This window comes from Trachemys scripta, chromosome 16 (assembly GCF_013100865.1).
Source record: "Trachemys scripta elegans isolate TJP31775 chromosome 16, CAS_Tse_1.0, whole genome shotgun sequence".
NCBI classification, from domain to species: domain Eukaryota; kingdom Metazoa; phylum Chordata; order Testudines; family Emydidae; genus Trachemys; species Trachemys scripta.
The window spans coordinates 14,474,281-14,501,609 of record NC_048313.1 but is presented as its reverse complement, the minus strand read 5'-3'; the positions used below and the strand labels follow the sequence as shown (position 1 = coordinate 14,501,609).

General features: G+C 49.2%; 1 protein-coding gene across 14 annotated transcripts in view; it reads left to right on the top strand.

The window, feature by feature from the left end:
• R3HDM2 (R3H domain containing 2) overlaps window positions 1–27,329 on the top strand; it is a 99,856-nt gene that overhangs the window by 28,878 nt on the left and 43,649 nt on the right. For 9 of the 14 annotated variants that reach the window (XM_034792232.1, XM_034792231.1, XM_034792226.1 and 6 more), the window contains exon 1: window positions 23,055–23,219. In XM_034792232.1, coding sequence (XP_034648123.1) covers window positions 23,055–23,219 — 165 coding nt within the window. Of the gene's footprint in view, window positions 1–2,456; window positions 2,558–23,023; window positions 23,220–27,329 lie in introns of those variants that run through there. The other 5 variants (XM_034792221.1, XM_034792220.1, XM_034792218.1 and 2 more) reach the window with 3 other exon arrangements.

Genomic DNA, 27,329 nt, shown 5'->3' with positions numbered 1-27,329 from the left:
ATCCCACTTCAAGTATGTTGGAATATAAGCACATAAGAACGGCCATACTGGGTCAGACCAAAGGTCCATCTAGCCCAGTGTCCTGTCTTCCGACAGTGGCCAATGCCACGTGCCCCAGAGGGAATGAACAGAACAAGTAATCATAGACTCATAGACTCTAAGGTCAGAAGGGACCATTATGATCATCTAGTCTGACCTCCCGCATGATGCGGGCCACAAAATCTGACCCACCCACTCCTGGAAGAATTCTCTCCCTTGACTTAGCTGTTGAACTCAGAAATCATTATTTAAAGACTTCAAGTCTCTGAGAATCCTCCAGCAAGCGACCCCTGCCCCATGCTGCGGAGGAAGGTGAAAAACCTCCAGGGCCTCTGCCAATCTACCCTGGAGGAAAATTCCTTCCCGACCCCAAATATGGCGATCAGCTGAACCCCGAGCATGCGGGCAAGATTCTCTAGCCAGACTGCCTGGAAAAGTTCTCTGTAGTAACTTTTAATATCCCATCATCGACCACCGTTATTGACTAAAATCACTGCATCCCATCAAACCATCCCCTCCCTAAACTTATCAAGCTTAATCTTAAAGCCAGAAAGGTCTTTCGCCCCCACTGTTTCCCTTGGAAGGCTGTTCCAAAACTTCACCCCTCTGATGGTTAGAAACCTTCGTCTAATTTCAAGCCTAAACTTCCCGACGGCTAGTTTATATCCATTCGTTCTCGTGTCCACATTAGTACTGAGCTGAAATAATTCCTCTCCCTCCCTGGTATTTATTCCTCTGATATATTTAAAGAGAGCAATCATATCCCCCCTCAGCCTTCTTTTGGTTAAGGTAAACAAACTGAGCTCCTCGAGTCTCCTTTCATCATCAAGTGATCCAGTATGGAATATATGTCAAGGAGCATCAGGAACCAAACAGAACACTCGTCCTGAGGGCCTCAGGACACCTGGGTTCCAGTCTGACTGACACAGACTCCCTGTGTGACCTGCAGCAAGTCCCATTTTCAAAAGTGACACCGCACTTAGGACCCTATTTCTCATTGAAAGTCAATGGGGCTTAGGTTCCTAAGTGTTCAAGTTACCTTTGAAAATAGGACTTAGGCTCCTAAGTCACTTAGATGTATGCATCCGAAGAAGTGGGCTGTAGCCCACGAAAGCTTATGCTCTAATAAATTTGTTAGTCTCTAAGGTGCCACAAGTACTCCTGTTCTTTTTGCGGATACAGATTAACACGGCTGCTACTCTGAAACCTGTTAGATGTTCTGGAAAGTTTTGCCCTTAATCTCCATGCTGGACTGGGACACCAGACCTGGGCTTTGTTCCGAGCTCTGCCCCTTGTCTGCTGGGCGACCTTGGGCAAGTCTCTTCCTTCTGAGCCTCAGTTTCCCCATCTATAAAATGGGGGTGATGATTACTGACCTGCTTCATGTAAAGTGTGCTGAGATCTACGGATGAAAAGTGCTAGCTAAGACCGTGGTGGTGGTGGTGGTGGTGGTGGTGGTGGTATCTGTAAATCAGGGATGGTGAGCCTCCTTTTCTCTCCCCCACTCTCTGTCTTGTCTGTTTCGGTTGTAAGCTCTTTGTAGGTTGGACTCTCTAATAATGGGCCCGTCTACACCTGAAACGCTGCAGTGCTAGCTGGGTTCTCCCATCGGCGTAGGTAATCCACCTCCCCGAGAGGCACGAGCTAAGTCGATGGAAGAATTTTTCTGCGGCCTAGCGCTGTCTGCATCACGCGGGGGTGGACTTTTCACACCCTGAGCAATATAGTTCAGCTGACCTAATTTTCTAGTGTAGACCCGGCCTGTGTGTTTGTGCAGCGCTCTGCACAGTTCGGCAGGACTTCGAAGAGTCTCTTCACGGGGCAAGTTAAGTAAGAGAGCGGCTTAAAATCGCCTCACGGCTGTCTATAGGTTCCGCCTTCTAGGGAATGCGAGTATTGTCAGCACTGAACCAATAATAAATGCTAAAAAAGAAGAATACAGTGGCGCTGTTAGAAATGCAAACCTCCCGCTGGCTTGGAGATGATGGTGATAGAGCAAAGTGATAATCATCTAAACCTATCCCTAACCTACCTCTGCTTTTCCACGGCACCCTTCACAGCACTAGCCGAACACTTCAGTTCCCTTCCAAGACGATGCTTCTGTTTGCTGGGTGATCTTTTCTACAGTAGTTATAGTGCCTGGCAGTAGAAGGGATGCTGTATCTTTAAAGCCTTCGCTGAGCCTTGCGGAGGCAGCTCCATTGAAGTATTTGAATGAGAAGGAGAGGGGGTGTGTATGTGGCTATTGGCAGAGCTGTATGACATCCTTCCAAACAGCTGGGCTCTGCTTTGCTTCAGAGCGGCTTGTCAGAGCAATTAGCTTGCTGTAGCAGCAGCAAAGATAGCTAGCATTTCATTGAGAGGTGGGGGTGGGGGTTGGGGGGGGCGGGAGGGAGGGCGGGAGGCTTCCAAGAAGCAAAAAATCTCCTGGCAAAATTCCTCTAGAACCGGTCCTGGCGATGAAGTCTCCGTTGAGAACGGGAAATAGATGACTTGCGGTGAGTGCAGAACCACTGGGGTGAGTTTATTTTTAGAATAAAATCTCCGGTGAATTTGAGCTAGAGAGACCACCGGAGATTCGTTTCTCTAGATACAGAATAGAATATTGATAGCGTTTTAAATGATGACGGTTTCTGTACCGCTCCAGTGGGGTGAATGAGTGTCAGGATTTCTGTTGATCGAATAGGGTTCATTACAGAAATGTTCAGTGCTCAGGTTAGTGCAGGAGTCTCTCTAGTCTCTCCTCCTTTGATGTCCGTATTTCATGCCGGGGGTTGTGAGCTGGCGCCGAGGCTTTCTCCTTCCTCCTTTTGTGATGCTGTGGATGCAGCTCCAGGAAACAGGGGAATCCCCCATATACATACTGCGTTCCTCCATGTCATTAAGGAGTTCCCCACGCCGGGCTATCAAGTCTTGTTGCGTTTTGGCTGCGCATTCGTGCACCTTGCTCTTGGCAATTTCTTCTCAAGTTAAAAAGAGAAGCCCCCCCCCTTTGCCAAATTAAATTTCGGGGGGCAGAGGGGGTTATTTGGATTAAAGCTTCATGTTGACTGTTCGGATGTGAGCAATTGACTAGTTGGCTGGCTGTGTGCCATTTGACATATTCAGGCTAAGTTATGCAGTTAGATTTTCTACAGGGCTGTTTCCCCCCCTCCCCACCTCTTCTGGCTAAGATTTTTCTCATCATAAATGTTTTGTTGTGTTGGGCTGGATATTAACAGACTCATGAGGGGTTATTCTGCACCCCCAAACCTCCCCACACCTCTTCCAAAGAGTTGCCTTAAAATATAGGAGTAAATCCCACTCGATGGCACTCTCTCCACTTTAGAGCCAGTGTTGAGAACTGGTTCTGCTGAATATGATGCACGAGCTGGGAGGGCTGGTAGCTGAATGGACCTCTTTCCTTCTCCCCCTGAAAACGAGGCGAGTTGGTTGGTTTCTTTAATTTGAAAAAGCCCCAGAATGTAGAATTGTGAGCATCACCTGGAGCTGCTGCTTTGAATGGTGACACTTCAGCAATCGCTTAGGTTTTCAGCAAGGAGGTGGGGGACTGGGATTATTTCCCCCCTTCCATTTCCAAACCCAGCTCCCGGACCTGGCATTACAAAGTTGCAGCTGTTTTTTCCCCCCTCTCGTCATCTCAGCACTGGATTTTATTCCTTGATCTATTCCATTTCTGCATCTTCCTTTGAAAACATCCATGGCTTGGTCATTCGTAGTTGCTGCGATACCTGGTGGCTACCTAAAATGTCCAGTGGCTAAGAGCTATCTTCTGCTACAGTATTATGAAGTAGGAGCAGTAGTCCTAGAAGGGGAGAGGTTTGTGGATGAGCAGGTGCCGGAGCCTAGACCCTTTTTTTCAACAAAAGTTCACCAGTGGCTGGCACACTTCATATGGTGCTTAAACAGCATGAAGGTTTTAACAACTGTGGTTAACTCAACCCCAATCTTGTTCCCGTATAATCCCCTAATTGAAAGCTATCCAGGCATCTTCTGCAGGGTTGCCGCTATGAAGTTTGGCCTTCAGTCTGTGCGTGTCTGTCATTTGCATCTTCCCATTCAATAGCTGGTAAGAAGTCAGTGAACTTTTGATCAGAATCAGGGCTGTACAAGTATTGGTACGTAGAAGCTTGGCTGGTTCTTTCTACCGGTTGTCTTTACCTTGCTGAGCATACAGTTCCAATTGGCCCAGACAAGGCACATGAAAGCCTGCTCGATTCTCAAGGAGGAAGGGGTTAAAAGCTGTATTTACTCTTAGACACCCTTCTCCCTTTCCCGAAACAAGCTGCCAATCTGGTGTTTGCAAGCGTCTTTCTAGCTGGCATAGTCTGTTTCTGTTGTTGGTTCAGATGGAGGGAATTCTGCCCGGGGCTGTCTGACGGAGATAGGACGCTTGGCGGGGGGGGGGGGGGGGGGAAACCATGCCAGGGACTGACATTCCAGCTTCGGAAGGGTTAAAGAAATCCCAATGCAGAGCCGAGCTGGCTTAGTGAATCTTGACACTGTAGAAAGTAGGTGGATAATTTCTTGCTAGCTTTTCAGGAAACCCCTGTGGTGGACAACCCTCATTAATCGCTGCTCTGACGTCAGGGATGGCAGTTCCCCTGTCTGTGAGCAAGCACAGTGATAGCCAGTGATAGGGAAGGAGAATTGGTGTGACATGGAGAGATCTGTCCTGTGCCGCGACCCGGGGAGGAGCTGGCTACCGATATTTACAGCTTCCACAGTTAGAGGAAACCTTGGTCCTTCCTCATTGATGTCCATCTTAATTATCCGCTTTTTTTTTTTTTTTAAACTGTCTCCCCCCTCCTCCCCCAAATCCAAGCCTTTAGATCAGGCGGAGGGGGGGAAGCTCTCACCCCAAAATCCCTGTGTGATATGATTTAAATACCTCTTTCTGGCATCATTTAAACCCATCTTCTTTTGGCAAACCACCCTCTTGTTGCCTCTGCTTGCTGAATACGGATCCCTTCACTTTGTCTGTCTGGTCTACGTAGCTCATAAGGTCTTTTGGGGGCAGGGACCGCGCGTGTTGCTCTGTTTGTGCAGGGTCGAGCACGGTGAAGTCCTCGATCTTGCATAGTCACGGCCACCATAACAATCCCGTTTTTCTAAGTAATCAGGCCTTAAGCTTGAGTGGCTCCTGACTAGTGCTGGGGACTGTGTCTGTCCCCCTGTGCGGTCCTCTCCAAGGAGGGGAAGCGTTACCCATCCACTGGTTTGTACAGTGCCTAGCACCGTGGGGTCTTAGCTCATGCCTGGGGCTCTCAGGTGGTGCTGTGGTATTACAAATAATAATAACTGCAAAGTGCTTTGAGATTCTTGCATGAAAAGTGCTATAGATGGCAAAGAATTTATTAAATCCCAGACAAATCTGGCATCTCAGAGGGGAGAAAAAATTCAAAGCACCTGAGACATTAGGAGTCGAAAATGTCACGTAGCCCTAGTGCCGGACAATCCCGTGGTGCGTGCAGTATAAGGAGCTGCTGCAGTTTGTTGTGTTATGGCCTGGGGAGTAGAATTGTCTTCTCTCAAGTGTTTATGCGCTCCGCTTTGAAATCTCTGTCATGTCCCTGGCTAACAGGTACCTTTTCGGAATGGATTTTCTGCAGGGATGTCATTGGTCAGACTTATGCACAGCTGTGAGTCCACCCCCACCCCATCATGTTAAGTTTCTTATGGTTTGTGGTGCTAAGACAAAATGCCCATGGGGGGGGCCAGTGGGAGAGGTTATCAAAGACACCAGTGGGAGTCAAGCACCCAAATCATACTGGCTTTTGCTGGGAGTGAGATGCGTGACTGGTTGGTTGTGCTTGTGAAAATCTCATCCGTGCCACAGTTTAATGAGTCTAACAATTTTGAGCACTAAAGGTGAGGGGAGCGCTGTATTTGTGTGGAGCGCAGGTAACTTTGGGACTAATACGAGGGAGGTTTGAGAGGCTGGTCTGTAGGTAGCTCAGGGAATTAGGAGCCTGGAGAGCTGGGCGCTCGGAATCCATCACAGCTGATCCTATATCCCAGCTACCTTTTTTGTGTGCGAATCTTCCTGCCAATCGTGGTATAAATCAAAGATTCATGTTTGGAAATGGGATTTCCCTGTCAGCTCATCCCCCTCCCTTTGATCTCACAGCCAGATTCAGTGACGACAGCCATTTCCATCGAAACAGGCTGGGATGTCCAAGGACTGTGGCAGTAGCAGGAAAGGGAACACAGAAATGAAGGGACGAGGAAATTGCTTTGCACATGCCAGGTTGTTTTATTCCCTCTTTGAGCCTATTCCCTGACTTCCGTCCATCCTGCTGTGAGGGAACCAACAGGGTCTGCTAAGAGGGAGTTTGCATGTGTCTCTGCTTTTCGTGGAGCCTCTGGGTTTAAAATTGGGGTTGATGATAAGATTCTGGATGATTATTTCTTGTTGTTGCTCAGTACTTAATAAAGGAAGGTGTTTCACGGCTCTGGAAGAATCCAGGTGCTTTGAAATCTGTGACCGAACCAGTTCAAGCTGCCGCGCTTTGGGAGAAGAGCTCTATTGTTGCAGAGGCCTATATTTAAATGGCACTTTGTCAAGCTAAATACTGTGTTCACACTTGAGACCATTTTAGGCATCAGAAGGTTGATGTTATCCCTGCATTATTCATGGAGGTTTATAAAGTACAAATTCAGCCTGGAGATAAGTCACTTCCCTGCCCCACCCCAAAACATTGTGGGGGCAAAACTAGCCAGACTGCAGTTAGGTTTAAAATGTGCGCCAGCCCCATTTCCCTAGACCCAGCAGTACAGGGCCAGATCCTGACCTGGCTTTTGGGATGTAAGTTGCACCTTCTGAAATGAACAAGAAAGGCAGTGCAATGGATCAGCGTTTGCTGGATGCCCAGACGATGCCTGGGTGGGAGAGCAGCACACTCCTTCCTTAAGGGAGGAAGCACAGGGACACCCCGCACCCTGGCCACTGCAGGAGCTGCAAACTTCTCAATGGGGACTGCCTGCCAGCCCTAGCCTTCCATCTGGGGCTGTGGGAAGAAAAACGGGGGATTCTGGCCGACCTTTCCCCCCCGCACATGAGCAGAACGGCAGAGGTGTCGTTTTATCGTGAGTTTGGCTGAGTTTCCATCTGCTAAAAGCCCAGCTCGGGCTTTGTGGTTCTGGTTCTGGGGCATGGAAATGGCTCGAGTCCCTGCCTGTCATTGTTGGCCATCTCGCTCTCGGATGCTGCCTCCCTGCAATGTCCTTTCCTCTCCCACAGGCGGGTTAGCACGGCAGTGACTATTTTCAGGCATGCGGCTGGATGGTTAGTACACGTCTTAATCCCATCAAAATAATAATCTCGCACTGGTGTGGCACCTTCTCCCCTCCAGCGGGATCTCCCAAACACTTTGCGAGATCAGAACATAAGAATGGCCATACTGGGTCCGATCGATCAATGGTCCATCTCGCCCAGTATCCTGTCTCTGGCCATGGCCTGTGCCAGATGCTTAAGAGGGAGTGAACAGAACAAGGCAATTTATCGAGTGATCCAGCCACTGTCATCCAGTCCCAGCTTCTGACAGCCAGAGGTTTAGGGACACCCAGAACACGGGGTTGTGTCCCTGACCATCTTGGCTATTGGCATTGACGGACCTATCTCCCATGAACTGATCTAATTCTTTTTTGAAACCAGTTATACTTTTGGCCTTCACAATGTCCCTCAGCAGTGAGTTCCACAGGTTGACTGTGCATTGTGTGAAGGAGGACATCCTTATGTTCATTTAAAACCTGCTGCCTATTCATTTCTTTGGCTGACCCCTGGTTCCTATGTTATTTGAAGGGATAAATAATGCTACCTTCTACATTTCTCCACAGCGTTCATGATTTTATAGACCTCTATCATATCGCCCCTTACTTGTATCTCTTCTAATATGAACAGTTCCTGTCTTTTTAATCTCTCTTCATATGGAAGCTGTTCCATGCCCCTAATCATTTTTGCTGCCCTTCTATGTACTTTTTCCAGTTCTAATGTGTCTTTTTTGAGAGGGGTCGACCAGAACTGCACACAGTATTCAAGGTGTGGGATTTATATAGTGGCATTGTGATATTTTCTGTCTTATTCCCTGCTCCTTTCCTAATGGTTCCTAGCATTCTGTTAGATTTTTTTGCCTGCCGTTGCACATTGAGGAGAGGTTTTCAGAGAAATACCCACAATTACTCCAAGATCTGTCTTGAGTGATAACTCATTTAGACCCCATCATTTTGTATGTGTATTATAGACTCATAGACTTTAAGGTCAGAAGGGACCATTATGATCATCTGGTCCGACCCCCTGCATGCTGCAGGCCAAAGACCCTTCCCTGGACTGTGCCATTTAGACCCCATCATTTTGTATGTGTATTGAGATAATCTTCTCCAATGTGCATTACTTTGCACTTATCAACATTGAATTTCATCTGCCATTGTGGTGCCCAGTCACCCAGTTTTGTGAGATCCCTTTGTAACTCTTCGCAGTCTGCTTTGGATTTAACTATCGTGAGTAATTTTGTATCATCTGCAAATTTTGCCGCCTCACTGTTTACCCCTTTTTCCTGATCGTTTATGAATATGTTGAACAGCAGGGGTCCCAGTACAGATCCTGGGAGGACCCTGCTATTTACCTCTCTCCGCTGTGAAAACTGACCTTTTATTCGGATCCTTTGTTTCCTATCTTTTAACCAGATACTGATCCATGTGAGGACCGCCCCTCTATCCCATGATTCCTTACTTTGCTTAAGAGCCTTTGGGGAGGGACTGTGTCAAAGGCTTTCTGATAGTCCAAGTACTCTATATCCATTGGCTCACCCTTTCCCGCATGTATGTTGACACTCTCAAAGAATTCTAATAGGTAGGTGAGGCATGAGTTCCCTTTACAAAAGCCGTATTGGCTCTTCCTCAACAGATCACATTAATTTGTGGGTCGGATCATTCTGTTCTTTACTGTAGTTTCAACCAGTTTGCCTGGTACTGAAGAGAGTCTTATCTGCCTGTAATTGCCACGATCGCCTCTTTTCCTTTTTTAAATAAAATCGGCATCACATTCGCTATCTGCCAAAGGTTGATTTAAGCAATAGATCACATAGCACAGTTAGTAGTTCTGCAATTTCACCTTTGAGTTCTTGCAGAACTCTTGACTTATTACTGTTTAATTTATCAGTTTGTTCCAAAACCTCCTCTCCGGACACCTCAATCTGGGCCAGTTCCTCAGATTTGTCACGAACAGGAATGGCTCAGGGGTGGGAATCTCCCTCACATCCTCAGCCCTGAAGGACCCATCAAATGAATTCATTTAATTTCTCTGCAACGGCCTCATCTTTCTTGAGTGCTCCTTTAGCATCTGAATCGTCCCATTGGTTGTTTGGCGGGCTTCCTGCTTCTGATGTACTGGAAAAAACAGTTTTGCTCTTAGTTTGTGTGTCTTTTGCTAGTTGCTCTTCGAAAAACAATTCTGTCCTACCTAATTATGCTTTTACACTTGAGTTGCCGGAGCGTAAGTTCCTTTCTCTTTTCCTCAGTAGGATTTGGCTTCTAGTATTTCAAGGATGTCTTTTTGTCTCCAACCACCTCTTTTACTCCATTGAGCCACGATAGCATGTTTAGGTTCCATGGAGCTTGCAGGTATTTCACCCTTGTGACTGCTCCTTTTCATTTCTCGTTAACTGGCTTCCTCGTTTTTGGGCAGTTCCCCTTTTTGAAGTGAAAGGCTGCTGTGGTGACAAGTTGCATCCGAAGAAGTGAGGTTTTTACTCACGAAAGCTTATGCCCAAATAAATCTGTTAGTCTTTAAGGTGCCACCAGACTCCTTGTTGTTGCTGCTGTGGTGAGTTCTTCTGGTATTTCCCCCCCTACAAGGATGTTAAATTGAATTACATTATGGTCGCTCTCGCTGAGCGGTTCAGCTATATTCACCACTTAGGACTAAATCAAGAACTGCCTCTCCCCTTGTTGCTACTTGGAGCAACTACTCCTGGAACCTGTGTCTAGAAATTCTCCTCTGCATCCCGGTCTGGGGTGACATGTTCCCAGTCAATTGGGTGGTAGTTGAAATCTCCCATTATTATTGGGTGCCTGGTTTTGTAGCCTCTCTAATCTCCCTGAGCATTTCAGAATCACTGTCACCATCCTGGTCAGGTGGTCAGGAGTACTCTCCTATTGCTGCACTCGAATTATTCAAGCAGGGGATTTCTGTCCATCGAGGTTCTGTGGCACAGTTTGATCCATATAAGGTTTTTACTATATCTTACTCTATGCTTTCTTTCACAGGTAGTGCCGCTCCCCCACCAGTGCGACCTGCTCTGTAATTCCTATATATTTGGTACCCTGGCGTTATCGTCTCCCATTGATTTTCATTGTTCCACCAAGTTTTTGTGAAGCCTGTTTTATCAATATGCTTATTTAATACCAGGCACTCGGGTTCACCCTCTTAGCATTTTGACTTTTTGCATTTGTATACAAGCATTTACAAAAGTTGTCAATATTTAGTTATCTGCCTCGATGTGATGTAATTGAATGGGACTCTTGTTTGATTGATTGTTTCTCTTCAGTTCCTACCTGTACTTTATCAACCTCTGTCCTTTCCTAGAATATCCCTTGAATAAATCCTTCCGTAAAGGCTGTGTCTGTCCAAACCGTGTGCTGCTCCGCACCTGTGATCTTTTCTTCAGCCCTTAGTTTAAAAATGAAGATGTTCAAGGGAATTGTCTTGCCACTGAAATGCAGCCCTCTCTGGAACGTAAGCTGGCTGTGTGCAGGTGTACGGGAATACTACAATGACTGTTCGGGACAGGAAGTGACAAAGGAGCCAGCATTGAGTTGAAAACTGCAGGGGAATTAGGAACGAGAACGGAGTTGCAGAATTTGGAATTTTACACCCTGTGAAAAGCACCATGGGAACTCGTATGACTGCACGCGCTCAGATCCTTGAGTCGGTCTTGGTGTTCAGATAGCACAGTGACTGGCACGAGAGAAAAACGTAGATCGATATCCGAAGGTTGACAGCTCCAGCAGTCTCCAACACCATGTGGGGTCCTGCGGTTTTGCACCTTTACAGTGTTATCAGCGATCAAATGGGTAATGCTGACCCAAAGGGGGGAGCACCTCCACCTCTCCCTACAGAGCTTCTGCCTGCCTAAGGGAGGGTGGTGCGTGTGTGTGTGTGTGTGTGTGTGTGTGTGTGTGTGTGTGTCCCATCCACATGCTGTCCAAGCCTGACGCTGCTTGTCTTGAGAGGGCTGATGAGTTTGCAGCTTGAGATGTCTCGACTGCTGCCACATTTCTTTTCTGCATGCTCCCTGTATGCCTCGCGTCTTTATGAGTTGACCGTGAAATGAACAGCAGCGGTAGCCCCTGTCTAAGGGTACGTCTACACGGCAAAAAAAGACCTGTGGCAGCGAGTCTCGGAGCCCAGGTCAACAGGCTCAGGCTCACGGGGCTTGCACTACAGGGCTACAAAGAGCAGTGTAGACCTTTCTGCTAGGGCTGGAACCCGGGCTCTGAAACCCGATGAGAGGGTGGGTCTGAATGCCCAGGGACCAGCCCTAGCGGGATCAGCTACACCGCTATTTTCAGCCCTGTAGCATGAGACTGAGTCAGTTGACCCAGGCTCTGCGATTCGCTGATGCGGATCTTCTTTTGCAGTGTAGACGTACTTCAAATAGCTTTTCAAAATATTTATTTTGGGGCAATGAATGTAACGATTCAATACATGCGTTGTATACTTGCTGCTGTCTATTTTCCAGCAAGGGAATAATCGTTATTATATATTTATACAGCCCCTAATAAGAGGGTAAGGTATTTTGCACACCTGTGAGACTTTTTCCCTGCTCTGGGGAATTTGCAATCTGCTGTTTAACTCATGCAGCTCATCTCCGTATTAAACTTTCCTTTTGAAAACACGTGTAGGTCCAGGAACCGTGGTTTGTGCCAAGCTCCCCGGCAGCTTTTCCAGTTCACAGGATGACAGACTCTGAACAAGTGCAATTGCTAGTAACTTGGTTAAACTATTATTCCATCCGATACGTGGTTGGCTGTGAATTGATGGGCTACCAAAAGTTGACTTTCATTAGCCCACAGGACAACTATGCTCTATATTTATTGGTTCCCCCTTGTGCTCAAGTACCAATGCATGTGGCAAACCCCTCTATGGTTGTGGCCCAGTTGATGTCTTTGTATCACAAGAAGATTCTTTTAGCAGCCTTGATGCTGGGAATGTCAGAGAATGGATTACACGAGCAGCAAGTTAACCTCTGTCCTGATTCTTAGTGCTTGCATGGATCCAGGTAACAGAAATAGTTTATTTTCACAAAATTACATCCAAGTAATACGAATCCACGTGTTTAACGCGTAACCAGGAAGAGCCATCGTGGCAATAATTTGGGCCCTTCCCATAATGCACCTCATCCCTGGTTGTCGTGCTAATTAGTTAAGCAGGTGGTTTAGACCTGTGGAAGAGGACCGCCCTGTGGGGCATAGTCAGACTATCGGCATTCGCATGCTAGCATCGGGAAGAGCGGCTGCTCTGTCCTGTCTCCCCAGCGTAACGTTATCAGAGCTCATCTCTTCTGCCTCGGTTCGTAATCTGTACAAAGATGGATTCAAGATGTGCCCCAGCTTGCTAGATGAAAGGAAGCAGGCTCTGCTTAATGGAACTGTGCAGCTGTAACATGTTTGTAGGGGCTCGGAGGTTCAGAGTCTTATGCGTTCTGTCAGCCAGTCACTTCAGATTAACTCTTCGTGGGTGGAAAGACACTGGATTTCCTGGTACAGAATGAACTCGTGGGAGGGGAGACTGCTGACAACCCTGGGTATTGAAGGGTTAAATGCTGGTAAGCATTCCTAGATGGGGAGGGCCCAGCCACCGCGCGGTTGGCTGGAGGCTGGTATCTCTTACCCATGCAGTGTGAATGCCTTGATGGCCATCCAGTAATTTTGGGAGTCGGATGTCCTACGTGTTACACAAAGGAACACAGCCATTAGAAATGAACATGTCCTCTTGGGTCACATCTAGCTTCCCATTGCTTCCTGCCCCCTCCGCAGCGTAAGCAGCAAATGTAGGGTCTGTAGAGGGGCCAGTGGGGCTTCTTTGCTCAGACCGAGGCTTTGCACTAAAGAGGCGCAAGGCCTACATTGTGGGAATAAAGCTCATTTCCCCCGTCCACGATAGCATCATTTGTGAGACAGATGGAACGCTGGAGCTAGGGAGACGTGAGTGCTACCCTTTGATGAAGGGGGCGTAGAAAGTACAGTTGGGGAATAGGAAATCTGATCCCCAATACACTCGCATGATATCTAACTTATGGCTCCTCTCAGTGGATGCTGGAAACCTATTGACGTCTCATGGAAAGCTTAAATCTCTTTCCTAGATGTTTCTTAGATCAGCTGCATTTCCCATCCCTCACTTGTGATTTCTATAGGCACTTATATAACAAGCCATCCTCCACCCCCGGCGGCTCGTTCTGCCACCTGAAGCCGTAACCCTCTGCAGTATCATTTCCACAGTATCCACCTTTGTCGTCATGGGGGCCACTAAGACTTAAAGCGACGATTAAGTAACAGGAGCCTATGCCGTGGAGGACATCTGGCCTCCATCTTTTTACCGGGCACACGATCTCTTAAAGAAAGAGCTGGTTTTCAAACATCTATAAAAGAACAAGGAGAGGGGTTCAGAAGAGGTGGAGAAAATCTTGGCTATGTCACCAAGTAGGTCATTTTTCCAAGGCTTTGCACTGAGACAACCGGCGTGTTTGCCTTCTCTCAGAATGATGCTCTGAAGCTTTCTAATGTAGTGGGATATTCCTCCTTCATCCAACCCCGCTCCCTGTTGGTGGAAACTCTCCTTTCTTTGTAAGGAAGGCAGACAGGCGGATGGGACAGAAAAGGCGTCTTATAAGGGCACTTCTCTCATTAGCTTTCAAGCTCTTGCTTCAGTAGTTTCCTGGTACGTTGCGCTGCCCAAATAAGGCTTGATTTGTACAGAGGGCTGGGGGTGAGCCCTTTACGATCGGGTGCCACAGCCGGCTGAAGACAGCAGTTCTCCAAAACAGCCTCTTGATGCACGTTCTAGTTGAATTTTGCCACAGTGAAAGTTTTCCCAGTGGCTGCAATGGGGGAAACGGAAAATTCCCGTAGGCAGTGAAATATTGCTAATATCGCTGTTGCTCAACCCAGCTTTCAGCGGTGGGCAGTACATTCGCCAGTGGAACAGATGCTTTTCCAGTGCCTCAGATTTGCAGCGTGCTGTGTCTCTGCTGCCCGCCTCCTTCCTGTGCAAACTGTTACATGACAGACATTTGCAGCAGTTTCTGTTTTTGTTTTTTTTTTAAACTGCTAAATAAAAAAAACGTGTCGAGTTGCTCCTGGTGATAGAGCCTGTTGCCATGGAGCCGTGATTCAGATTGGCCGACCCGGAGGCCAATGAGCAAGCAGAACGGGAGAATGTCGTCATTTAACCTTGCAGGGTGTATTTATTCAGTGATATGCGACATTAATACCAAAGCCTTATATAGAGCTAGGAAATAACATACTGGGGCAAAGGAGGAGATTTTTTCTCTCTCTCTCTCTCTCGTCTCTCTTAAGGTTTGTTGGAGGGTTGTTTTTTTCCTCATTGCAGTTGGGCATCAGTTTCCCTAGCAAAGCTGCCTTTGAATGAACAAACCCTTACAGCCCGACTGCCCAGGCTTCAGAACCAAACTTTTGATTGCCTACTTGCTTGGGCTGGCCTGTGTACTGCCTTTCCAGCGCTGAGGCGGTAGCAGATAAGCTGCTGGCATGTGGGTTGCATATTTCTGAGCATTTTCGCTCTTCCGAAGGAATGGCTGGCTCGGTTTTATGTCCAAGGATCCCGCTTTAAAGGGATGTGTTTTTATTTCCTGGTTAGCCAAAGCAGCTGTTCTTTCAGAAGTACCAGGCTTTCTCCTTGGCATCTGGTGGCTACAGTCCTGTCTGCCCTGGAAACAACATTTTCCTACCACACAGCGAGAAGCGTAGGCTAGGTCTGGGTGTGAAGAATAGGCTCTGCTGGTCCGTAACGGGCCTGTGAAGGCAAAAATAATTACAAGAGTAACACAGAAGAGAAATGAGAGTTAAAAGCCCTGGAAAGATCCCTCCACCCCCTGCCACCACATGTTAAGGTCTGCTTGATCCTTTGAAAGTAATAACTGGCTAATCTTGTGTGCATGAGTTTAGTTTTTGAAACCTGGTTGAGCATTTTCCGTGCATGCAGGAGAAGTGTGCTGAATGGCCCAGCCAACTTACTGCATTGGCCCTAAAGCGATGGTGAATCCAAGATGCCACACTCCAGAGCAGGAGGACAAGCCCTACTTTCCATTGGGCTTCTTAGCTTCTTGCAGTGGAGTGCCCGCTGTCTGGTTTCCAGCAGGTGCAGAATGCTGCCACCTTTCCTCTCTCATACACCCAGAAAGCACAAACACCTTCCTCTCAGACAGCTTGACTGGCTTCCCATTCGTTTCAGGATCCTGTCAAAGCGATCTTGTTTTAAACACACCTCGCTGGGGCCTTTCCCAGCCAGTCCCATGGCTCCCCTCTCTGGTCCTGTATCCGACATCTGGCATCAAGCCGTCTCTCTATTCCTTTCTGCCGCCTCACCATGGCTGGCGTGAGAGCCTTCTCCTTTGCAGCCTCCTGCTGTGTCTCTGCCTGAACTACTCAGTGCCTCTTTACCCCATCTCCTTTGACAGTGTTTCACCCCTACAGCTCTTGATTCCTCTTTGCGTTTGCTCGGGAAAGCGTTGAAGGCTGTGGGACAGACGCAACACGCAGAATCTGGATTGCACTGAACAGTTCAGTGTTCGATGCTGTAAACTGAAATCTGCAGAGATATCTGAGTTCCCAAGAATCTCCCTAGCACCACGTTCCTGGCCCGGGACAAGGAAACAAGGCAAGTTTCCAGCCATGAAGTAACTTGCAGAATCTGATGTGAACCCATCACTGTAAGCCCAGTAAGAAACAAGTCTAACTGATCCCATTTATGTGATCTCCTGCCACTCCCTGCAAACTGGGCCCCTCCAAACTAGTAAATGCTGAAGTACTTCTTTCTGATTCACATCCTTTCCGCCCTGGTTTAGCGTTCAGAGCAAGGGGCTGGGAGAGCCTGGCTCTGTCACTGACTTGCTGTGTGACAATGTGAGGGAAGTCACGTGACTTCTGTGCCTCAGTTTCCCCACGTGTTAAATGAGAATCAGGCTGGGCCTGCCTCCCATGGGAGATGGTTCTTTGGCATGGATTGAATGTCGTTTATTGGTGTTCACAAAGTGCTCAGAGAACCCCTGGTGAGCAGCAGCAGGGACCGGCAGGACATTAGATGGAGTTTATTGCTGTCTTAGGCAGGAGGGGGCAGTATCTGGAAATGTGCACCTACCCCCACCCCAAACAGGCCTGCATGAAGGACCCTGCTGCTGCATTAGCTGGCCTGCTTACCCTGCCAGCTCCCAAAACCAAACTGACAAATTTGAAAGCAGCTCCCTCTCCTCCTGCCGCTCATTGTGTTCTCTCCTGACCCAGATTTTGTGGCTTCCCTGATGATGTATCTACGTAATCATTTCATCTCCCTTGTGAGGAGCAGCTCGGCACTGCCCCTCCCATTCCCCCCCCACTTCCCATCCCGCCCCCGTGCATCCACCCAGCCCTGCGAACTTTCACTTTCTCCGCAAGTCGCTGGTTGTCACAGCGGATCATGTCAGCCACCTCCTACGCTGCCTCCCACGCGTGTCCTGGGGGAGCGGGGCTGATTCATTCACACAGAAAGGAAACCTCTTCTAGAAGAGCCTTTAATGAGACGCACCAGCGGAACACAATGTCTCTGCTTTGAATCTGCATGCAGAGGAGAGATGCCAGAGGACTCGGGTTTTGGGGTGGGGTGGTTGTTTTTGGTACAGTTAATGGCTATAAACATGGTGATCTTTTGTGAATGAGACATATGTAGCAGACTCCCTCCTCCCTCTGATGCAAATAGGCCAAGATTCCGCCCCCTTGTCCTTCACCTGGATACGCTGCTGGTGGGGGGAGATGTTTCTGTTGCAGTGGGGCGGCTTTTGCAGACTATTTGCTCGCGTATTTAAGTGCAGATGTTTCCCCTTGGAAATAAAGTGCCAGGCTACAGAATATCCAGCCAAGCTGCCCAGGAGGTCTCCTTTTGCCACTGCAGGGTCCTGACCTCTAAACTGCCCCTACGGATCACAGAGCCACCCTCTCCCCGCGGTTTTTCCAGATCAAGAATGCGAAGGGGCTGAGTTCCTGGCTGTGCAGCCCAGTGCGCCAGAGGTGCTGTGCTTGGTTCCTGCGTGCCTGCGACCCCAACAGACTTCCAGCTCCCGGGGAAGGATATTGTACTTCGAAATCAAATAACGTCTCCCTCGTCACTTTGGATACCGATTCTGTTCTTTTGAGCAAATGCCCTTGGTCTGTTGGAACCTTCCAGCAGGAGGAAAACACCTGGGGGGGGGGGAGGGGAGGAGGGGAGAGGTGATTCCCCCATCTCCTCCAGGTGACACCTGCCAAAGGAAGCTGGTGTCAGACGGTTGTAGTCCTTGTTGTGATTGGCTGGGGAGTGTTACCAATCCATCCAATGCAAACAGGTGTCTCTTTAACACTAGTAAATAACAGCAGGCTCAGGCAGGCCTCACCTCCGGCCGGTGCCCCTCATGAGAAAGTCAGACCTGAATGGCTCCTCATGCACACATGTGAGTTGTGTGCAGGTCCCTCGGCTGGGAGCCTGCAGTACGTTTTCCAGATTGCTTTCACACCCTCTTCTGCATCGGCCTTCGGTGCTGGCTGGAACGACAGATTGCGCCTGAGAGCTTTGCACCAGGCAGAGAATTGATAGCCTGGGCTGTGCAGAGCTGGTGCCAGCTAGCTGGCCGCAGGGGGCATGGCATTAGACATGTGCTGGGATCTCTGGAAGGGACTTATTCCACTGCTGCCTCTCGGTGAGGAGAGAACCTTAGCTGAACTGGTGAATCCTCACTTTGCCGCTCTTTGGCAGGCTGCCTAGAAAGTTGCTTATGGGATTGCTGGTGGTTTTTTGTAGCCTTCCTGCTGCGAAATGAAACCTACCACAACAAGGCAGTGGCCTCTGGGACTGTTTACTTTCTCGGCAATAACAGGTGCCTTGGCTCTCCCCTCAGCATCCCCTTGGTGCCCATCTTAACATCCAGAGCCGCAGATGGAGACATCCGCCACATAACGTAACTGGTGATACTGTGCATGCAGCAGTCAGGAGAGTTCAGTCCCGTCAGCAGCAACCTGCCCCTCCTCCGCTACCTTCCCTTGTTTTCCCAACCAGCCACTCCAGTGGGGGAGTGGGGCATGGCAGGGGCAGATCTGTGCCTAGGCAGTTCTGCACTCTTGGCTGCCAGGGGCCGGTGAAAAGGGGCAAGTTACAGTCACTGGAAGGTTACAACGTAACCCGACTCCTTTCTTCAGATTCAGAATTATAACACGCAAGAACCCAGAAACAGTGTGTGGCAAAGCAGGCTGCTCCCTAAAGCCGAGAGACCCAATCAGTCCCCTTTGCTCTAAGCTGGCTCTTTGCAGGCTGACTGTGCAAGCTTCCCAGGCTGCAAGGAGGATCAGGAAAACCCTGGAATGTAAAATTGGGAGCGTACAGTTTTCAGCACACCCCAGTTTCAGTCATGCCATTTCGCTTTTGCTCTAGTACATAGGAACGTCGATTCTGAAACTGACATGGGTACGAATCAAGGACAAGGTTGAAACTGACTGAAGACCCGACTGGAGCACGTTTGCCCTTTGTTATTTGTGGCTCACTTTGGTTCTTAAGGCCCAGCCAGAGAGCTTGGCTCGGTTTCCTTGCGGCTTTCTTGCCTTGGAGTGCTACAGAGCTCCTGGTACATGGAGGATTTTCCTGGAATTGCACGGTCTGGAAACCACTGCACTGGCAGCCAAGTGGATCAAGCTGGCATTTAAATCCTGTAGCTTAAAAAAAAACCCCAAACCCTGCAATACTAATTCTTCCTTTATCCCGCCCTTTGTGTGGGTATATCTCTGCTGCAGAGCCAGCTGATTACAGGTAAATGTACCCAACCTAGCTGTATCTGGCTAAAAACAGCAGTGTAGATGTGGTGCTGTAGGAGCCCATCCAGACCCTAGCTATGCACTTGTGTTGCTGACCAATGCAGAAGTCCCTGCTGCCGCATCTACGCAACTGTTTTTAGCCATGCTAGGGCTGGTATGTCTACCCAAGCTGCACTGACCCTCAGATTGCAGTGGAGACAAGCCCTGTGTGTACAGTGCCTAGCGCAATATGGCCTCGACGTCAATTGGGTGCTACTATTGTACAAATAATTCATAATAAATGATACTCCTAGTTTTGCATGCAAGCCTAGAGTTTCTCTGCCAAGGTCCTAGCTTGTAATTGCATTGGAAAACCATTCCCAGAGAGTAGTTATCAGTGGTTCACAGTCAAGCTGGAAGGCCATAACAAGTGGGGTCCCCCGGGGATCAGTCCTAGGTCTGGTTCTGTTCAATATCTTCATCAGTGATTTAGATAATGGCCTAGAGAGTACGTTTATAAAGTTTGCAGATGATACCAAGCTGGGAGGGACTGCAAGTGCTTTGTAAGATAGGATTAAAATTCAAAATGATCTGGACAAACTGGAGAAAGGGTCTGAGGTAAATAGGATGAAATTCAATAAGGACAAATGCAAAGTGCTCCACTTAGAGAGGATCAATCAGTTGCACACACATAAAATGGGCAATGACTGCCTAGGAAGGAGTACTGCGGAAAGGGATCTGGGGGTCATAGTGGATTACAAGCTAAATATGAGTGAAGACTATTGCAAAAAAAGTGATCATCATTCTGGGACATGAGAAGTAGTTCTTCCGCTCTACTCCGTGTTGATTAGGCCTCAATTGGAATATTGTATCCAGCTCTGGGCGCCACATTTCAGGAAAGATGTGGACAAACTGGAGAAAGTCCAGAGAAGAGCAACAAAAATGATTAAAGGTCTAGAAAACATGAGCTAGGAGGGAAGATTGAAAACCTTGGGTTTGTTTCGCCTGGAGAAGAGAAGACTGGGGGGGGGGGATGATAACAGTTTTCAAGTACATAAAAGCTTATGACAAAGAAAAGGACAAAAACGTGTTTTCCTTAACCTCTGAGGGCAGGACAAGAAGCAATGGGCTTAAATTGCAGCAATGGAGGCTTAGGTTGGACATTAGGAAGTTTTTCCTAACTGTCGGTGGCTAAGCACTGGAACAAATTGCCTAGAGAGGTGATGGAATCGCCATCATTGGAGGTTTTTAAGAACAGGTTGGACAAACAGCTGTCAGGGATGGTCTAGTTATTACATAATCCTGCCTTGAGTGCAGGGGACTGGACTAAATGACCTATGAGGTCCCTTCTATGGTTCACAGAGAGCTTCCATTACATATGAGTTCCCGAAACCTTTGCCTCTGGATTTCTGGCCTGTGTTTGCCAGAAGGATCAGCAGTTATCTTTCAGCGTTTTCACCCAGCGCCAAACTCAACGGGAGCCTGCTTATAAAATGGCCATTGTCCTGATGGCCAGATTCCTTTCCCCAATATCCCCCAGAATGAATTTGAACCAGTAACTGTGACATTATTAGGGGAGGGTAACTGTGAAATGAAAGATGTATTAGCGTGTTAATTTAGAACCTTCCACATCTCCTGCATAAATAAATAACAGGAGTAAAACGCTCTCCCTCTTGGGCTTGGGACGCGGAAATTGTTCCTGGACTCAGACTAGTGATTAGTATTTAAATGTTTGGTATTGCCAGGCCAGTAGCTGCAATAAAAGTGAAACCTGTGTTCCATGTTCAGCAGTGCTACAAATTAAAGTGGAATGAGGCTGAATTAGCCAGTGAATATTATCAATTCCCGTGCAGCGCCAACAGTCAATAAATCTTTGTTGTATTTGACTCTTTTTCAGCCACGTTCTGCCAAAGCGATTATTAAAACAAGTGGATAAACGTCAGCTGTGCATCCAGTTTCTAAGCTTACATTTTTTTAGCTTTTTGCAGTAGTGGTGTAGCCATGTTGGTCCCAGGATATTAGAGAGACAAAGTGGGTGAGGGTAATGTCTTTTCTTGGACCGTCTTCTGTTGGTGAAAGAGACCACCCTTCTAGCTACACAGAGCTCTTCTTTAGGTTTTAAATGTAGGCTTTTTGTATTCAAGCAGTCTCAGTCCCAGTGCAGACATGTTCTGTGCCTTGTAAGCCAGCATTCCCATTTGTATATCCCCTTCCAGTATATCAGTAGGACAGATATCAGGTTGTATACTGCAAATGTAGCCACAATATTTCAGAAGCATTGTCGTCCTTCGTGGGTGATTTATCCACCCCCAAATTTAGACGAAGCCTGTTCAAGTTATTTGCTCTGAAGCATCATTACCTACCCATTTAACAAAGCTGACTTAAATTGTTATTAGGTTTCAGAGTTAACATCTACTTCGATGACTGGAAGCATTACACTCTTCCGCCAGTTCTGTTGCTTCAGGCTGTCTGCATGTTGTCAATCAAAAGCGTCTGTAGCAAATTCTGCAGGAAAGGGGGCGGCATGGATTTGGAATACACTGGGCCCTGCCCTTGCTGCCTCTGGTCTCTTCCAAACTGCAAGTTCAGAGCCGACTTTCTGAACTGATCCCTTGAGAAAGTTTAAGCAGGCAGGAAAAGTAAATCTCCACCTAACAATATATTAATACTAATAATCGCACCTGGCTCTTTTGGTCCATAGCTCGCAAAGCACTTTACAAAGAAGGTGAGCATCATTGTCCCTGTTTTACAGAGGGGGAAACTGAGGCACGGGGAGATGAAGTGATTTTTTAAGTGACTCACTCAACAGGCCAGTGAGAGACAGGAATTGAATCGAGGTCTCCTGCGTCCCACTCCCTATCCACTAGGCCATGGGGTGTGCTTTGCATTAGCGGCATTTCAGTTTACCCTCAATGCACCTTGTGAAGTTGCCAGCAAAATGACACGTCTGTCGAAAGTGTGTTTGCGCCTTCAGGGAATCGCTGCAGCAAATGGCGCTGAGTGAAATAAAGCCGGTTTGCCTAGCGCCGATTACCGTGTTCTACAGCATAGGTGGTGCGTGTCTGGGTGGACTGAGCTGAATTGTGTGTATTGGAGGCCCTCTAAGGGTGATCCTCTGGACGTCAAGGGATTCATGCCTCCAGTCAGTGCTGGATTACGATTTAAGCACTACAGGCCCGGCCACCTGGAATCATGTGGTTACATCAGCATCTTAGCTTTCATTCAAACCCGCTGCTCTGGGGGACGCTGCCTCAGCAGATGAGGCTCTGGGGGGGGCGCACCTTCTCTGCCATCACCCCATCGTAGCTCTGCTGGGTGGTGTCGGCAGGGATCCCTGCCCCACAGCCCTCTGCTTAGATGGGTGGAGGTGGAGTCCTTCCTCTGGGGCAGAGCTTAGTCTGCCTAGAGGTCTGGAGTGGTGGGATTGGGCTCCTTACCAGTTTAAAAGACAATAGATGTGTGTCTGGCCCCTGCTGCTGCTATTACATGATGGAGGGGTGCGGGGGCAGAGCCACGGAATGAGGGTGGGGCACAAGCCACAGAAGAGGGGTTGGGCTTGGAAGTGCCCCTAGGCATGCCCAGGATTGTCTTAATTCGAGCCCGCCTCCAGTTACAGAGAGAACCCCGTAGCTTCTGCTCGACAGCAGTCGGCAAGTTTCTGGCTTGAGCATGCTGTTGGCAAAATGGGACTGCATCCGAGAGGAGGGTGGGGGTAGGGAACCAGCTGGCGACAGGAAGTTGGGCATGAATCCCGGGTGCCCTTACTTGCACCGAGGGGAATCACTGCATGGGAAGTATCGTAGGGATGTCCCTGTGGGCATTTGAGCTAAGGAGGGAGCAGGGCCGTCCCACAGGGCAAATTGGGAGTGAATTGTGCAGGAGGCCAAGCTGTGAACTGGATGTCTCCGGTCATCCTGACTCCCCTCTCTCTGCCCCATCTCCTCTCTTCCTGCAGGTGCCCATCGCTACACTGCATTGCACTGAAGATGTCTAACAGCAACACGACGCAAGAGACCCTGGAAATAATGAAAGAGTCGGAAAAAAAGCTGGTGGAGGAATCTGTGAACAAAAACAAATTTGTATCCAGGTCACCGAGCAAGGAAGAGGTTGAGAAGGAAGGGGAGGAGGCCAATGTACGGCAGGAGTCTCAGGTAAGCACATGGCACCTTTTCATCCTCCAGTCCCAACGTTACCATTACGAGAGGCAATGGCAAACTGGCCCAATTTGTGGAGGCTCCCATTGCACCCCACTAGCCACCCGTACCATTTGACGCTTTTGCAAAGGCTGGAAATGTTGGCATGAAACACCCACCTAGTTAGCGGGGAGATCCTGCCTGGAAAGGGTTATGCGGGTTTTGCTGTCTCGCTGAGGTGTGGGTGGTTCAGTATCCTACCCAGATGGGTGTAAGGAAAGAGGGAGTGGCTCTGTAGAGAGACAGAGAGGATATTGTGTGTGGGCTGAGCAGTCCTCAGGGAGGAACCCAAGTTTTGAGCTGAATTGTATCATCTCGGGGTTTTCTTTAACAAGCCAACCCTCTTGCAGGAAGTGGGTGAGATCCTCAGCTTGTGGAAATCAGCATAGCTTCAGCGAAACCACTGGAGTAACCACCAAGTCATGTCCCCTCTCTGTGCCTCTTTCTCCTGTCTTATGTCTACTTAGCCTGAAAGCTCTTCGGGGCAGGACTTGTCTCTTACTTTGTGCCCCATACAATGCCTAGCACAATGGGGCCCGATCACAGTTGTGGTCTCTAGGCACTACTGAGATACAGACCGACTGGCACCAGCTGCCCTAGAGCGTGGACTTGTCAAGCACGTTGAGAAAGGCACCAGGGTATAGACTCCAGCTTTCTCAGAACAGGCTCGCGAGGTTGGCACGGAAGGGAAGGTTTGGAAAGATCCCCAAATGGATCTTGCTGAAGCTGCATCCATCTGTGTGCGAAACACGGCGATTTGTGGTAACGTTCCACTTGAAGGTGCTTCCGTTGTACTTCACACTGAAGGGGGGGAACACTGGCCTTGGTGCTGGATGGTAGTCGCTGTGATCGTAACGTGTTTGGGATGATACCCGGCGTGATTCTGCGCTTGAAATCCAGTGCCTGGCGCTAGATTTCCTATATAAACTGGCAGACAAGCGCCATCGCTGTGCAGAAATAGGCCAGGACGCCGCCACTTTAAGATGAATGGGGTAGGAGGGGGTTTGTTCAGCTCCAAATGAGGCAGCAACAATTGACACCCCGCCACTGTGATTCATTTCCCCTTGATTGCTATGGCAGCAGGTTGAGTCATTGCCTGTCTTGGGCCCCTGCTCAGAGCTCACCTGGCCCTCGGCTTGTCCCACTGCTTCCAATAACCCTGTCCCAACCTCCGGTACCTCTCGCCACTCTGCTCCTTGTGGTCCTGCTGAGTGGAGTTGTGGCATCTCTGACGGGATCAGCCCTTGAAGCAGGGGTCAGCCTGTGGAAAGGGCGCTGAGCCCTTTGGCCATTCCCTTCACCTCTGGGTTTAGTGGGCGTTTGCTCGTTAAATGACTCGTTAGCTTTTCTAGGCTTGGACTTTGGCTGAGAGGACAGAGCTCCTTGCAAAGGGGCGTCTCGTCTGGCAGCTCCCAGCCAGCTCATTTTTAAAGGAATTTGTCTGTCTTGCGCCTTCAGGGAAAGTCCCCACTCCACTCAGCACAGCTCCCCCTCAGTGCCAGCGGCCCGGCTGAGCCCCATGGTCCCGCCGAGCTGCGATCCGTGCTGTCTATAAGCGGGCCCTGCGAGCCTGGTTACGAGCTCCGCTGCGAGGCTTCTGACATGGAGATGAATGCATCAGTACACGTGTCAGATGGCATTTGCTGCAGGTTTCCGCCTCCGGGAGCCATCGCAACCGAGCGCGCTCAGTCAGCTCTCGCGACTTGGGAGCGCCCAGCGCCAGGCAGATGGTAGGCTTCTTTACGAGACCTCATCACCGAGCTGCTCTGCAAGAGGAGAACTCCGGCTGCGTCAGATCGCAGGAGGGTACCGCAATGAGAAGCCACGGCTGCAGCTGATATTAAGAGAGGAAAAGTAGAACCGCCAAATAAAATACCACCGTTTGGAGACGAGGCCTGCGAAAGGAGCAGTGTGTGTGGGGTGACCTGGGAGCAGAGCTGATTTGCAGAGGGGCTGAGGGTGCTCTGACAGTCGAGCTCCGAGCCTTCCCTCGGTGGGCCCGTGACTGCAGTGGAGGTGGCGATATTGCCTCACTGCTTCCTGGGGGGTCATGAGGCTTCCTGCAGGTTTGCAGAGCACTGAGACGTGCCCCCATGACCCGGCTGGAGAAGTGCAGAGGGGGCTGCTTGTGACAGTGGGTGCTGCTGAAACTTGTTAAGGGATCTGTCTAGATGGTGAAAGGCACCCGGCTTCTCTGACTTGAGTGAGAAGGCTCAGACCTGGCCTGTGTGCCCCCCCCTGTGCTGACAACCTGATTTGCTGCACGTATCGGAGTCCTTGGGAGCCCCAGGCATGGACCACGACCCGACTGTGCCAGGCGCTGTACAAACAGAGGACAAAGAAACAGCCTCTGCCCCAAAGAGCTGACAATCTACGTGTAAGACAAGAGACAACAGATGGATGCAGACAGACAGACAGGGAAATGACGAGACAGTGTCCGAGCTCCTGAAGCCTGGTTTTTTGCGCCACCTAAAGACGCTGGTTCTGAAGCGTTGTGGAGCTCTGCATTTCATGCTATCCCGAGTGATGTTCTGGGAGGCTGGGCCGGGCAGGGAAAAGACTTTTCTCCTCGATTTCCCAGCCTGTCCCTCCCCAGCAGCTGCTCCCGAGTCACCGTTTGCACATTTCCATGGACGATGCGAAGGGTTTTCGTGGTTACTTTTTGGACTCGGGATCTTTCTGTAGAGGACAGACCATGTGCTGTGGTCTGGCGAAAGCCCGAGGCGGTAAATTGACAGACTTTTGATCCCAACCACAGCCCTGGCTGCTAAACGGTGAGTGAAACGGGAGCGTCACCAGAAAGCACATGCACAGTCGACACCAGAAGGGTCCTCCCCTGAGCCCGGACAATTTAGGTCTACGGGAGACTCCAGACTCCACTCCTGGCTGTGGGAGCCAGTGGAGGGAAACCTGCATTGGGAGCGTAGTGGACAGAAAGGAGTGAGAGCTCCCTGGCTTCCCTGAAGAGATGGTGAGCACTAAGTGATCCCTCTCCAGAGAATCTTCTTGCACGAAGCTCTGTAGCAAAGTTATCTCATGGCCTGTGGTCTGAGTTTGGGAGTGGTTTGGAGAGCGTTTGCTAGACCCCACCTCTCTGTCCCGGCGGCCTGCAATCCTCTTATCGCTTTGCAGCCGTTCTCCTTCAAGCTGGCATCAGACAGACGCAGTACGGTGCCGAAGCAGGATGAGGGGCGTCGACTTTTATCGGCGATTTGGGTTGTTACGCTGAGAAAAGCTCTTCTAGGAAGGAAACCTTCCCAGGCAGACTTAGGCGGTACGTCCCCATCTAACTGCCCTGGCTTAGCGAGGTAGGGGCCGGAATCCTCGTGCTGACTTCTCAGACCTGCGTCATTTCAATGACAAATCAATCCGGGCGCTTCCTGGGAACTTGCTGTGCGTACGATGGGGAAATGTTAACATCCGCTTCTCGCACCTCTCTTCTGTGTGTGTCTCTGCTTCCGAGGGCTGCGGCAGGTGGCGGGTTCTGAAAGGCTAGTTCTTCATAGGGCCTGGAAGGCAGATTCTGAACCCATTGTGGCCAGACTTCACATCTGTTGAGGGTGAACTATAAAGAGGGTATTGTCTCCACTCCAGCCGGCCCCGTCGCATACACATACCCACTCCCCAGCGCGAGTAACTAATGTTTCATTATTACACTGGGAAGACAAGGTGGGAGAGGCAATATCTTTTATTGGGCCGATGTCTGTTGGTGAATGAGATGTTGGTCCAATAAAAGAAATTACTTCACCCACCTTGTCTCTTTCATATCCTGCCGCACGGCCGCCAGTCATAATACTCCTCTCGTCTCTCCGTGGAATATCTCATTCAACCATCTCTCAGCAGGAAAGTTGTTCTGCTCCTGGGGTGCTAGAAGAAGCCAGCGCTAAACATCTGCCATGTGCAAGTTTCAGACTCCGGGCTGGGGCGAGGAGGGGGCCGCAGACAGGCTGGATTTACGACCTTTCATTTCCTGCTCCTGTTCAGTCTTCGGCTGGGGCCTGGTGATCAGACCTACCCAGGTCCCAAAGAGCTTCAATTGGCTTTATAATTCACGATGACAAATTTGTG